Source organism: Peromyscus maniculatus, chromosome 3 (assembly GCF_049852395.1).
Source record: "Peromyscus maniculatus bairdii isolate BWxNUB_F1_BW_parent chromosome 3, HU_Pman_BW_mat_3.1, whole genome shotgun sequence".
NCBI classification, from domain to species: domain Eukaryota; kingdom Metazoa; phylum Chordata; class Mammalia; order Rodentia; family Cricetidae; genus Peromyscus; species Peromyscus maniculatus.
In genome coordinates, this window is record NC_134854.1 from 151,261,374 (window position 1) to 151,276,271 (window position 14,898).

Here is a 14,898-nt window from a genome sequence, read left to right on the forward strand (position 1 = left end):
GAAGATTGCTAATGAACAAAACTAAAGCCAGTGGGAACAGCACAGTTGTCTGCTTTCCTACAAGTCCCAAGTTGATAGGTCCACAGCTGCAAAAAGAAATCTGAGAAAAGCTTTCCTATCAGAGTAAGGACCTTTCTGGGAAAACAGTAAAGCTGAACTGTGTCTGAAGCAGTTGCACTGCTGAGTCAGAACGCTGTCTGGGGAAAGAGCCCAGCCAGGGCAGAACAGAACTATCCAGGAGTAAAGCTTTCTTTTCCATCGGAGAAAGCATCTTATTGAGAAAAGCTTTGTTTCAACTGACTCGGGTGAGATGAGGGAGTGTAGCCCTGAGGGGTGATTGCCTCTGGCATAAGCTCTGTCCTGGAGCACCCAGACAAGCAAATGCAACCCACTGGGGGACTGGGCCAGGTGAAGGCCTGATGAGGCAAAACACCTGTCCTAATGGGAGTTTAGAGATGGCAAAAAACTCCCTTGTTAGATTTTCAGTCTGTATACAAACCATACAGACCCCGAAAACAAACGGACAAAAAGCCCTACCTTCAGTAGCAGGGAAAGCCGCCACTGTAGTGTCGGAAACAGTTTCTGGGGTAGAAGAGATAAATTGAGACCAAACTGGGAACTGTCAGGGAGAAAGACTCTGAAGAAACAGAGGGGACAGATTCCTCCCCAGAAAATGCATGACCTGACAAAGCTGCTAGAGTTTGAGGCAGATTCAGGGGAGAAAAAAAAGCCCCTACCTCCAAAGGCAGCTAGCAGAGGAACAGAGCTGCAGACAGATACCTGAAGCTCTGCATCTGGGGGGGAAGGAACAAGCAAAATGAGAATAAGATCAGTGGGAGAAAATCTCTCTGAAGGAGCTATGGAAAAGCTCTGTTGCAAATGATCTTGTTTTTCACTGACTGGCTAAAACAAACACAAGCCCCGAGGAAAGTTGCTATTAGAAATGGCAGCCTCAATGCGTGTTAACAAGGCAGGTGCGGTTCTGATCTGGGGCCAGTGTCAAATGAAGGAGAGACACCTGTTGAAGCCAGCTGAGGAGCGAATAGAAACCTCCCAATGTGCCATAGCTGAAAATGTAAAATGCGTGTTCAAATCTCTCGTTGCAAAGGCAAGAAACTTTGTTCAAACGTCCCACGCAAGTCTGGTAAAAGAGAACCAGTTGACTCTCAGACCCAAAAAAAAACTATGGGAAATGACTGATACAAGGGACTGATATTATTAGGGACTGATATAAGGGAAATGCATTCTGGGAAAGGTAGCTTTTCCGATAAAGATGGCGACATTGCCCTGAAACACTTTTGTCAGCTTGAAAATACATTCATGGTAAACTTAAAAAACAGCTTTTAAAAGAGTAAGGAGGAAAATCGTCTAAATGTCAGTTCCAATGAAAAATTGAAAAGATACGGAACTAGGTGCTTCATGGTTTGGGGCTCTGTTGGTAAAATGCCTTATTTACTCTAATAGCTGTGCAAAGTTTTTACGGTAGTTGGATGACAAAAAGCTACCTATAAGAGCAAACAAGTCACTTTAAAATCCTTAAAATATCACCTAATAGCTGTACAATTTTTGGCGAAGAGCTTTACAGCAGCTAAATTCGATAATTTCACCCTCAGCGTGAAGTGAAGTTTTTCGGTAGAACAAACCAAAAATACTGCTGTAATAGAATAGAGAGCGCTGGCCCATCCAGCTCTCAGGTCCCCAGGTGCCTCCCCTGGCCCCGCCTCGTATGCGTATGCGTGACAGTTGCCAGAGTCTCAATGGGGGTTGGAACTTCCAGATCCAAGCTGGAATGGCTACCCACTACAGGGTATAGACTCATCGCTGGTCTATAGCTACCAAGGAGGAGCCTCAGTCACCAATGCCACACCCTCTGCAACTCAAGCCAAAGCCACAGTGGTGTCCTGCTGTTAGAAAATCAGGGAAGAGTGTCAGAGAGAATGGCTGTATCCCTGGTAAATGTGCCCTGGCACATCTGTAATTTCTGTTATCAGAACCTTTTAAAAAATATTTGAAGATTGATTCAAGATGGTGGCTCAGAGGGTGGATTTTTGGTTTCCAGCTGGAGCCATCACTGCTATGGAGCTGCCCTAGGGCCACAGGTACAATGGTCATATCTAATGAGCCAGCAGGGTGGCCTTCACTGAGGACAGAGAGATGTACAGTAGTGGGTCCTGCCTCAGATACCCTGCCCAGCCAAAAGATCACCCCATCTCTGGGCAACCACAGGATATCCCAGAGCAGTTTCATTGATAGTCTATGATCACCCTGGCTCTGAGCAACATCAGGTTGTCCATGACAGAGAACAGTTCATTTTCTGGGTTGTGCCTCCTCAAAAAAAACCTAGCACTGGCAGGGTGGTAAGCAGCAGCCTGGATCTCTCCCCACTTCTCCCCCCTAATGCACAAGGATCTGAGTAATGGCAGGATATCCAAGATGGAGAATGGTTCATTTTCAGGATTAGGCCTTCTCAAAGAATCTCCATGGTGTGTGCTGCCACCAGACTCCATGTTACTATATGTGTTCCATGCTACAGTTGGGGCTTTCCTGGTGTCTGTTCTGCCCAGATTAGGACCCCCACAGAGACCACTGGAGACCGAATATGTCCAGAATGCAATAGCAAGGTTTATTTGATTCAGCGCATGTACGTAGTTCAAGCTAGCAGGGAACTCTCGTCCACCACACCCAATGCAGCTAGGCAGGGAAGAGTTACTCTTTCTTGGGGAAGTTAGTTTTTATAGGCAACAACCACAAAATTTTTAGAGGGGAGGGGGTTAGTACAGGTCCATCCTTGATTGGTCCAGTTTTTCCCGGGCCTGGACTTTGTCTTATTTCAGCTTATCTGTTTGCCCTGTCAGGAGTTTTGCAACCCATCCCCGGGTCTGGTCATGTTATCCCTGGAGAGTGAATCTCATGGTTAATCAGTCACCACCAGACATCCTGACTTTGTTCTTTTGAAAACACCTGACTTCACCCTCTCCAGGAAGGGGGAACTGACTCAATTCTGTTTATTTTAAGATATCTCTTCTCTTAGCTCTTTTGGGTTTCTGGGGGAACTGTGTCTGGGCCTTTGGTGGTGGGGGGTCTTTCAGTGTCCTTGGTTCTGTCTGCTGCTGCAGGCTGTGTTGATATTGGTGGACCATGTTGTTACTGGAGACTATATGGATGTCCCTGGCCCGAGCTCTTGCCTGGGGTTATGTTGATGTTTATGTGCTGCCCCTTGAGGCCACGTTAGTGTCCACAGTCTGATTGCTGCTGGGGGCCATGTTGATATGCAAGGTTCCTGTTACCACCAGGGGCCCTGTTAGCTTCTGTGGTTTGTGCTACCACTGGAGGCCATGTTGATGTTCATGCATCATGGTTTGGTCCATGCCTTGTACTGCCACCTCAAGCCATGTTGGCATCCCTTGTCCAAGATGCCACTGGGGATCATGCTGATGCCAGTAGTTTGTGCTGCTAGAGGCCTTTGTTGATGTCTATGGTCCATGTTGCCATCGGAGCCCATGTTGGTGCCCCTGATCTGAGCTCCACCTGAGGCCTTGTTGATGTCCCTGATCCATACTGCAGCCTTCGACCATGTTGAGGTTCTTGGTTCATTCTATCTCCTGAAGACAAGTGGATGTCCATGGCCTGGGCTGCTTCTTGAGGCCATGTTGATGTTTGTTGTCCATACTGCTGCTGAAGGCCATGTTGATGTCTGTGGTCCATCCTGCTACTGTAGGTGTCTGTGGTCCTTGTTGCTGCTGGAGGCCATGTTGATATGTGTGGCCTGTGTTGCAGTCTGAGGCTATGTTGATGTCTGTGGTCTCTACTGCCCCCTCAGACAATGCCAATGTGTGTGGTCTACCCTGCCACAAGAATCTATGTTGATTTCCATGGTCTGTACTGCTTCAAGGACATGGTGAGGCCTATTGTCCATGCTGACACCAGGGATCATGTTGAAGGTTATCTTCCATGGTGCAGCCAGAGGCCACGTGGAAGTCTGTGGTCTATGCTGTCACTGGAAACCATGTTGTGCTGAGACCATATTGATGTCTGTGGTATATGCTATTACTGGCTGTTACAGGGAAGGAAGCATCTGCTGGGGTAGTATCGATGACTCCAGACTCTTAATTGTAAAGGCTTCTGCAACAACCTCCCTACAAAAAAAAAAAAAAAAAAAAAAAAAAAAAAAAAGAAAAAAAAAAGAAAAAGAAAAAGAAAAACAGTCTAGACAGGAAGCCATGAGGAGTGTTGCAGGAGAATTGCTTGTGTTGTTGCTCCAAGACCACCAATGGAGTTGGGCCTTGGCTCAGAGAGTGGGGTCCAAATTCAGCTGGCCAGAGAGGACTGTAGAGTTTGCTAGCTGACTCAGAGGAGACAGACAAACACACAAGAGGAACACAAGGGTCCATAGGAGAGGAGTGGGGCCCTTGGAGTGGGGAAAGCAAGCAGAGTAGAGGTCACTGATTGTTTTCTTTGTCACTCTGTGGATCTATCAGATTTTACCCTAATAACTGAGTCCAGACCCCCCTTTTAAAAAATTAATAAAACAATAAAAAAAACCCGCAATAGAGGAGAGTTCTTAAAAATTGTAATAAAAATGCTGAAGTATAGCTTTTCACAGTTGTTGGCTTCTGCCTGGGGTGAGGAATGGGAAAGGATTCAGCAATCTTTAAGGGGCTGGCCACTGGTAATTTGATCATGCTCCAATGAGTAGTGTACAGGCAACACAAATAGTACTTGGAGTACTATTTTTAGTGGGGGTGGGGAGGAGGTAGAATAAGGGTGGGAGGGTGGACCTGGGAGGAATGGGAAGCAAGTGTGATCAGGATACATAGTACGAAATTTCCAAATAATCCATAAAAATAATGTTAGAAAGAAAATGAAGGGTGAATGAAACCTTGAAGTAATTCATTAATCACAAGATGATGATTACTGGTCTGTGGCCTCCACATAGTTTTAGAAACAGTTAACATTCTTTCACAAAATTCAATGGCCAACATGAAGAGAGACCTAGATATGATTTCAACCAACATTGAACACTGCAATTTAATTAATAAGGAATGTTTGTCAAAAATGGTTCTGGATTTACCTCCCAGTTTTCATTTTTAATGACTGGACAAAGAACATGTTACAAAGAATGCCATTTTACTTTCTTGCTTGAATATTTTTGAGAATTTCATAAGTAAGTATGTATGCTATTTTAATTTTATTTTTATTATGTTTATTTACAATCAGGAAAAAACTAATTACTGAGCCTTCTTAAGCATTTCATGCCTAATCTTGCAATAGTTTACATATTCTTGAACTGTAAAAACAAAATCTGTTTGTTTAATCATTTACTACACTGCATTGACAAGTCCCCAAAAGGACAAAATAATAGGTTACATGCATCTTTTTTCTTGACTCTTATATTGGCATATATTAAGCCTTCTTACATATGCCTGGAAGTATCCACTACTAATCTAGACCCCATTCCTTTTTGTAAATTTTGTTTTGTAACAAGATCTCCATGTAATCCCCAGATAGCTCAAATTAGAGTTGTGTATCAGCATGTAAGACATGCCTACTCTTTATTAAAGTATATGTTTAGGGCCAATGACATGGCTCAGAAGGTAAAGGTACCTGCCACTAAGTCTGATGACCTGAGTTTGACCCCTGGATTCACATGGTAGAAGAAGAAAACCAATCCCATAAAGTTGTCCTGTGATCTTGTAACTTGTGCTGAATGCATATAGGCAAAATAAATAAATAATAAAATAAAAAATGTGAAGTTCTAATAGACTGGGCCTGTCTTGAGTCTATGTTTTCATTATTAGAAAAAAATGCAAGTTTATCTCATTTAGGAAAATAACATTTCTCAGTTCTCTATTCCTACTTCATTTAGTTTTTTTTGCAATCCATTTTATTTCAGATAAATAGTGTGATTATTTCTAAAATAAATACATACTTCCTCATATTGAAATTATTTTGAATTTAGCAGTTATAATTATTTTATGTTCTGTTTGCATGTATGCCTGAAGGACAGAAGAGGATGCTAGATCTCATTACAGAATGTTGTGAGCCACCATGTGGTTGTTGGGAATTGAACTCAGGACCTCTAGGAGAGCAGTTAGTGCTCTTAACTGCTGAGCCATCTCTTCAGCTCCTCAATTTTTTTTTTTTTTTAAAGATTTATTTATTATGTATACAGTGTTCTGCTTGCATGTGTCCCTTCAGGCCAGAAGAGGGAGCCAGATCTCATTACAGATGGTTGTGAGCCACCATGTGGTTGCTGGGAATTGAACTCAGGACCTCTGGAAGAACAGCCAGTGCTCTTAACCTCTGAGCCATGTCTCCAGCCCCTCCTCAAATGTTTTTAAAGAATTTTTTAAAATTCATTTTATATACCAACCACAGTTCTCCCTCCCTTCCCTCCTACCACTCTCCCCCTGCCTCCCCTTACCTCCCCTTCCCCAACCTCCCCCTATCCCCTCCTCCAAAAGGGTAAGGCCTCCCATGGGGAGTCAGCAAAACCTGGTACATTGTGTTGAGGCAGGACCAAGCCCCTCCCCCCCAAGACTGAGCAAGGTGACCCACCATAGGTAGTGGGCTCCAAAAAGCCAGCTCATGCACCAGGGATAGATCCTGATCCCACTGCCAGGAGCCCCTCAAACAGACCAAGCTACACAACTGTTTCCCATTTGCACAGAGCCTAGTCTGGTCCCATGCAGGCTTCACAGTTGTCAGTCTAAACTTCGTGAGTTCCCACAAGTTTGGTTCAGTTGTTTCTGAACTTGACCCCCTTTCTCCCCTTCCCCCACTTCCTCCCTTGCTCATATAATCCCTCTTCTCTCTCTTTGAAAGGACTCCCAGAGCTTGGCCTGGTGCTTGACTGTGGATCTCTGCATCTGCTTCCAACTGTTACTGGATGAAGGCTCTACATAGGGTATTGACCAATCTGATTACAGGGGAAGGCCAGTTCATGCACCCTCTCCGCTATTGCTAGGAGTCTAAGCTGGGGTCATCTTTGTGGATTCCTGGGGTTTTCCGTAGTACCAGGATTCTTCCTAACCCCATAATCTCTCCCTCTATCAAGATATCTCTTTCATTGCTCCCCTACTCCATCCCTCCCACAATGTGACCATCCCATTCCCGCATGTTCTCACTCCCTATCTCCTCCTCTCTATTGCACCCCCTCCATGATTCAATTTATATCTTCCTGTAGCTGAGACACAATCAGAGATGAGGCTAATGTGGTGATATTTTATTTGTACTGAAATGTGATTTTATTTGTATATTAATAAATAAAGTTGCCCAGATGTCAGAGCTAATAGCAAGCCATAGCAGAACCTGGGCGGTGGTGGTGCACGCCTTTAATCCCAGCTCTTGGGAGGCAGAGCTAGGCGGATCTCTGTGTGTTCAAGTACACCACCAGCATGGAGACACACACCTTTCATCTCAATACCAACCATAGAAGACCTGGAGGTCTGTACAGACAGGCAGCGACGAGGAGGTCATGTGGTTGGGTTTACAACCAATGAGAAGGCAGAATAGAAAGTCTATAAAAAAAGACAGACAGGAAGTAGGTCTCTTGCTGAAGAGGACAACAGCAGCAGTGAAGGCTAAGGCTCTTAGGTCTGACCTCTTGGGCTTTCATCTCTGCATTGGTTCTGTGTTTCTTATTTAATAAGATGGTTACATCTACAGGCTGCAGAGGCTGCCAAGTCTTTGGGCACTCTGAAGACACAGCCATTACACCAGACCTCCTGTAAGAGGGATAGATAGGTCTGTGTTTAAAGCAATATGAATGAAACTGAAAGGGCAGAGAGGAGCTTCACAGAGGAATCACAGAGGAGCTGAACCTCATGAATGTTAGTTAGTTTGTCACAGTGGGCCTCTCTCTGCAGAAGAGGAGATGCTTGGGAGCCTCTGTTATATTAGTCTATATTAATGTAATAAATAAAAGTGGGCAAGAGAAATGAATGATGAATTAATTATAAGGCCTGAGTCAGTTTTTGTTTGGTCAGTGAATAAAGTGAGGACATGACCATTCCAAGGTAGGTTTGAGGGGAAGGTTTTATTGTAGATATGAAGGAGAGTACATCCAGAAGCATCTTACAGAGTCCCTATCAGGGAGAGAAAGTAGTAGACTAAATATGGCCAGTAGATTCAACTTGGCCATAAGAGAATAAAGAGGGGAGGAGAGTGAGAGAGGAGGACAAAGAGAGGAAAATAAAAGAGAGAGCATGGCTGAAATGTCAGGGTTATGTAGGAATGAGAGACTGGGGGAAGGGAAGCCCTGAGCTGGAGAAGTTTAGAGTAGGGGCCAGGGTAAGAAGAGCTGAGAGGAGTCACAGGTGCTGAGTGAGCCTGGAGGCCAGCATGCATTTGGTATGCTAGTTGGCATGAAAGTCAGCCGTTTGTCCTGAGCTTCTTCTGGACCTGTGTAGTCCCAGCTTAATTAAAAATTAAAGCTGGCTTTGGAGTTGGAGAATGGTTCTCTCCTTCTCTAAACCCAAGCATGCTTGTTAAAAGAAAATACAAAATCTCAGCATAATGTCAGAAGAGCCACCTGATATGGGACAGAAGAAAACCAAACTTAAGGGACTATATTCTATTGCCATTAATCTCACAATTTTTTGATTTTATTTTGATTCTTTAAAACTTTTCTTAAGGTATAAATTTTATATCAAAATTTATAAGATTTATATATTAAACTTTTGTCATGATATTAATGGTCATACAGAGTACTAACTAATTCTAGAAAAATGCCTCATCTAGCTGCTTGTACATGTTTTTGAGTTTGAGTCTCTATCAGTTTTCTACAGTGAACAATGACCAGGCCTAACAGCAAATTTGAAGTCTCCAAAAAGATGATGGGGCCCCACAATGAGGATTCCATCAGGACGATAATAATACCACAAAACTGAAAAACACCACCCAAAGATTGGCTTTGGACTACAAACTGCTCAGGACAATTTTGAGATGGCTAACTGAGATGATCTAGCCCCACAGACTACTCAAGCAAGGACTTGAGACAAGCGCTGCACTTTCAAACTATGCAGAGACTGGGCAACAAATGATACAGTTACCTCTCCCAGGAGACTGACAGTTTGTCACTAGAGTTTTCCTGCCTTGCCCACAGTCTGGACAAATATTTGTCACTTGCCAGTCCCATAGCCACTCAGACCCAACCAAATAAACACAGAGACTTATATTGCTTACAAACTGTATTAATCCATTTCCATAAATCTATACCTTGCCACGTGGCTCGTGGCTTACCGGCATCTTCATATGCTTCTTGTCATGGCGGCGGCTGGCAGTAACTCCTTTTGCCTTCCTGTTCTTTCTTTTCTCCTCTCTGTTAGTCCCGCCTATACTTCCTGCCTGGCCACTGGACAATAAGTGTTTTATTTATTGACCAATCAGAGTAATTTGACATACAGACCATCCCACAGCACTTCCCCTTTTCTTTTTCTTTTTTTTTCTTTTTTTTTTTTAAAAGAGGAAGGTTTTAACTTTTATACATCTCCAAAGCCAGCTTGGTATATTTGGGAATTTGGGTGTAGCTTCTCTTACTACTTCCTGCTGGAGGGGGGCTCTGTATCTTGTGGGGACACAAAGAAAATTTTAGGATTATGGAGTAGTTTGTGAGGGTGTATCGTCTGAGCCAATGTCCTTGAAACGGTTCTGGATGTTGAGTAATCTGGGCCTTGGTGTCATCGGAGACCTTTCAGGGGGCCTTGACTGGTCAAACCTGATGTATCTTAATCTGGAACAAACCCATAGCCTCTGGCTTTCTGTGGAAACAAAAGCAGAGCCTCCTTTCCAAAGCAACATATCCTTACATCCAAATTTTGAAGTCAAGGTACCTTTAAAATATACATTTTGGCATAACTCAACAGCTTTTGCAATCAAATGTTTTTCTTCAGTTACGAATATCAAAAGAACATAATCCAGATTCTCTGTGTGGTAGCCATCTTTACGTGGCTTATTTTTTATATTACCTTGAGCCTATTACTTTAAACTGCAGCCTTCTAAGACTGAAATGGCATTGGTGCTGTGGCTGCTGGCTCCGCCCACTTTAGCTTCCCAACATGTCGGTGGTACATTTTCCACCAGCTCTGGGAGCCATCACTTCTCAGAAATAGTGGGTCTATGCTTCTATCAAAGCAGTGTGTAGCCCAGAAACCTCTTTTTTTTTGTTTTGTACTAGCAAAGGCTAAATCCAGGACACAGCTTAATGTGCCACTTGCAGAGGCCTCATTCCCGCCAAACTGCAGGTTACATATGCCAGAAACCCGCCATAGTAGCTCAAACACACAGGCTGCCACTAACTTGAGAGAAACAATTAGGAACTGTTTTAAGCTCTGTTTTAGAATCTTTTTTTTTTTCCTCAGGTTTTAGGTGGAAACTCTTGCCAACACATTGGGCACCATTTGTAACTAGAGTTTTCCTGCCTTGCCCACAATCAGGACAAATCTTTGTCACCTGCCAGTCCCACAGCCGCTCAGACCCAACCAAGTAAACACAGAGACTTATATTGCTTACAAACTGTATGGCCATGGCAGGCTTCTTGCTAACTGTTCTTATAGCTTAAATTAACCCATTTCTATAAATCTATACCTTGCCACGTGGCTCCTGGCTTACCGGCATCTTCACAAGCTGCTTGTCATGACGGTGGCTGGCAGTGACTCCTTCTGCTTTCCTGTTCTTTCTTTTTCCTCTCTGTTAGTCCCGCCTATACTTCCTGCCTAGCCACTGGACAATCAGTGTTTTATTTATTGACCCATCAGAGTAATTTGACATACAGATCATCCCCCAGCAACAGTTGGTTTATTTGGGCTCACGTTTTTTCTTTTATTTTTTAATATACATACATATATATATATATATATATATACATATATATATATATATATTTTCTCTGTCTCTCTGTCTCTGTCTGTCTGTCTGTCTGTCTGTCTGTCTCTCTCTCTCTCTCTCCCCTTCCTCTCTCTCTATATGTTTCTGTGTTTTTGTGTGTGGTGGGGCTTGTGGTTTACAGATCTGTGATTCAAAGGAAAAGTAGAGCAGGGGAGGTATAGTGAGAGGCTGATCCCCCATTCACCAGCAAATTCTCTGGCATTTCTGGTTTGTGGTAAATTAAGAAAATGAAGGATGCTGTGGGACTTCTGTTTCAGTCTTGAGGAAGAAAACTGTCTTCTGTATTTTGAAAACTGTCTGTTTCATTCTTTCATTTTTATTCCTTTCTTCCCTCTTCCCTTACTTTAATTTTTCTTTGCTCACTTGTTTGTTTCAGTAAAAGAATATTGGGTATCCTAGAGAACTATTCATACAAAGCAACGAAGCAAGTTCATGAGGAATTAGATGTTTTTCAGGTAAGCCAAGTATTCCCATAACTGAAACCATTTTCTTTCTTTTCCCTTGCCACAACTCCCAGTTCTTTGAGAGAAGTTAGCCAAGACTGGAAATCTGTCATACCATTTTATTTGGTTTTGTATATACTTGAGATTTTCCATTATAAACACTTTGAATTTAAATTAAAAAAATAGTAAAGAAAGAAAGCAAGAAAAGCTACATATGTGGGTAAATAGACAAATAACTTTTAGGAGCCAAATTGGTCTTTACTGGGGATATTTAAAGTAAGAGTTTCATATAACCTGATTAAAAGTGAAAGATGGCCTCAAGGGCCGGCGGTGGAGCCTCGCGAAGGTTCCAGAGTCGTCGCGTGCGGAGGGCGGGACGCGGAGTCACGCCGGGTCGGTGTATTTAGCTGCTGGCGCTGCGTCGCTCTCGGGTAGCGTGTTCCGCCTCCGGTGCAGCTCCGGCCTCGGGCCCGTCCGCCGCACCATGGCTTCCACTTTGGAGGAGTTGCAGAAAGACCTAGAAGAGGTCAAAGTGTTGCTGGAAAAGACCACTAGGAAGAGAGTGCGTGATACTCTTACAAGTGAAAAATCCAAGATTGAGACAGAAATGAAGAACAAGATGCAGCAGAAATCACAGAAGAAACCAGAACTTGATAATGAAAAGCCAGCTGCTGTGGTTGCTCCTCTTACAACAGGATACACTGTGAAAATCAGTAATTATGGATGGGATCAGTCAGATAAGTTTGTGAAAATCTACATTACCTTAACTGGAGTTCATCAGGTTCCCACTGAGAATGTGCAGGTACACTTCACAGAGAGGTCATTTGATCTTTTGGTAAAAAATCTCAATGGCAAGAATTACTCCATGATTGTGAACAATCTTTTGAAACCCATCTCTGTGGAAAGCAGCTCAAAAAAAGTCAAGACTGATACAGTAATCATCTTATGTAGAAAGAAAGCAGAAAACACACGATGGGACTACTTAACTCAGGTGGAAAAAGAATGCAAAGAGAAAGAAAAGCCTTCCTACGACGCTGAAACAGATCCCAGTGAGGGATTAATGAATGTTCTAAAGAAAATTTATGAAGATGGAGATGATGACATGAAGCGAACCATTAATAAAGCGTGGGTGGAATCTAGAGAGAAGCAAGCCAGAGAAGACACGGAATTTTGAGACTTTTAAGTCCCTTGGGAACTGTGATGTGGAACGCTCATGTTCCCAGTAAGGGAATATTGTTGAACTGCACATAAAATGACAGATAACTATTTACACAGCCTTCTAAGTAAAGACAGCAAATTCTCCATTTCTTACTGGAGGATTTGATTTAAGTAAATATGCTTATTAAACATTTCCTTCATTAGCATCATTGTCATTTTGTTTAAGAAAAGGTTTTACATTTACTGAAATGTAAAAAAGAAATTTACATAATGAAAATGTTACTTTTGTTCTGGCTGAGAGGTAAAAACCAAAATATTGGCCTATAACTGACATCATCTCCCACTACTGTAAAAATAAAACCAAACTTTTGCATAAGATTCAAATTTGTACACAAACTTGCAAGTTACAATATACCTGTTACCCGTTATTACCAGCTTAAACAATGAGTGCCATGCGCTACCATGTATACTAATTGTTTTAAGTACACTTATGAATATAAAATTTAAACAAAATACAAATGACAAAAACAGACAAACATCTTACGTTGTAAGTACTGCCGTGGAGCGGCTGGCTTATAAAAATAAAACCATGATGCAACAGTTTGAAAATTCATCTGTTCAATAAAGTTCAAGTTTTACGTTAAAAAAAAAAAAGTGAAAGATGTTGTGAAAATCCTAATGCACTGAATACAAATGAAATCTTTGTTTAATGTACATCTGGAAGGAGAGAGGGTTGAGAATTTTCTGTGGAGCCAAACTCTAAGGGATATTGAATATGCTGTCACCAGAAACTATGGAGGACCCCATATTAAGCACCATTTGTTAACAGGAAAATTGGAAGTTACTTCTTGGCTTGTCTTAATAATAAAGAAAATTTAAAACTCAAAAAAAAAAAAAAGAAAAAAGAAAAAAGAAAAACAACAACCCCCCAAACAAAAACCGTGAAGCCCAATATTATTAGAATTTGGGAGAAAATGACAAGAGAGACAAATTGTAATCTGGGAAGCCACAGGGGGTGTCTTGCGATGGAAAGTGACATGGAGAAGAGGAGAAAAGGCCTGTTAAGTTAGTTGACCACAGGGGGTGTCTTGCGATGGAAAGTGACATGGAGAAGAGGAGAAAAGGCCTGTTAAGTTAGTTGACCACAGGGGGTGTCTTGCGATGGAAAGTGACATGGAGAAGAGGAGAAAAGGCCTGTTAAGTTAGTTGACCACACTTACTCAACCATGAAGATCATCAATAAGGAGCGACAGCAAGCAGCCAGGTGGGTTCAGAGAAAAAGGGAAAGAGTCTGGCTTTGGCCAGGATCTTAAAGAGAAAGGGATTCAGAACATGGTGAAACTAAGATCTTCTGATTTAGAACTCAGAAAAGCCAGTGAGCTTCACAGACTGCTGGCTGCTGCTCCACAGGTGACCACAGAGTGGAGTTTCAGGGAAGGAAAAACACAGTGGCTCCCTAAAGAAATCTTCCTCCTGCCACCTCTTTAGCATGGCTTTAGATGAACCAGCCTTCCTGAGGGGTGGTCTCTTGGCCAGGTGAGTGACAGGCCCAGCAGGGACTCTTATGACAGGACACAATGGTGTGTCATGTCTATGCAGGAAAAGAGGCAGATGCCATTCTTTTTCCAGGAGGAAATAGAGCACAGTGTCAATCTTCCATGGCCTCAAAGGCTACTGTAACATTCCCTGCTCACTAGACCCAAAAGTCATTTAAATTATGGGCTAACCCTGAGGAATTGATACAGTGTATTTCTGCTAGGAAATTTTTAAAACTGTTCAGCAGACATGCTTAGTTTAGTGTCAGTTAGAAACTCATGCACAGTAAACAGGCAGGGAGTACCTCTAAGATATAAGAAACCAGAGCTCCTTCTGGCATTTCTGAATAGGACAGAAACAAAGTTTCCTACTTCTACCCAAAAAGAATTGGAATTTTCCACCTTTGGGATTTCTGCTTCTAAATCTGTTCAGCCTATGTGATGGCTATTCTTGGTTGTCAACTTGACTATATCTGGAATTAAGTAAAACTCCAAAAATGGAGAGCACAACTGTGAGGGAATTTTGCTTAATTTGGAGTAGGAAGATTCATTTCTAATCTGGATCACTGAGGTAGGAAGCCTTTAATCCAGGTCATTTGAGTTGTGAAAACCCACCTCTAATCTGGGCCACACCTTCTGTTGGAAGCCTTCAATGGCTATTCTTGGTTGTCAACTTGACTGAATTTGGAATGAACTGCAATCTAGAAATGGAGGTCATGCCTGTGAGATTTTTTACTTGTTTGTATGCCAATCTGATAATTAGAGAAAGTTTAGCTATGGTCAGAAATAACATTCAGGGAAGAGAAAGGAAAGAAACATCAAGAATCTAAGAACTGTTACCAAACTTTGTTCTCCTGGGCTACTTAAGGCCATTG

General features: G+C 42.5%; 1 protein-coding gene across 1 annotated transcript; it reads left to right on the plus strand.

Moving 5' to 3' along the window:
- The first annotated feature begins 11,439 nt into the window (after positions 1-11,439).
- Positions 11,440-12,691, plus strand: LOC102920927 (calcyclin-binding protein). Its single transcript, XM_015990695.3, has one exon. It carries the CDS (start codon positions 11,815-11,817, stop codon positions 12,502-12,504), a length of 690 nt encoding a protein of 229 aa, XP_015846181.1. The 5' UTR covers positions 11,440-11,814; the 3' UTR covers positions 12,505-12,691.
- Positions 12,692-14,898: the final 2,207 nt, after the last annotated feature.

Bases quoted from the DNA above. Each gene is read 5' to 3' on its own strand.
- LOC102920927 (XM_015990695.3), top strand. From the start codon at position 11,815: ATGGCTTCCACTTTGGAGGAGTTGCAGAAAGACCTAGAAGAGGTCAAA.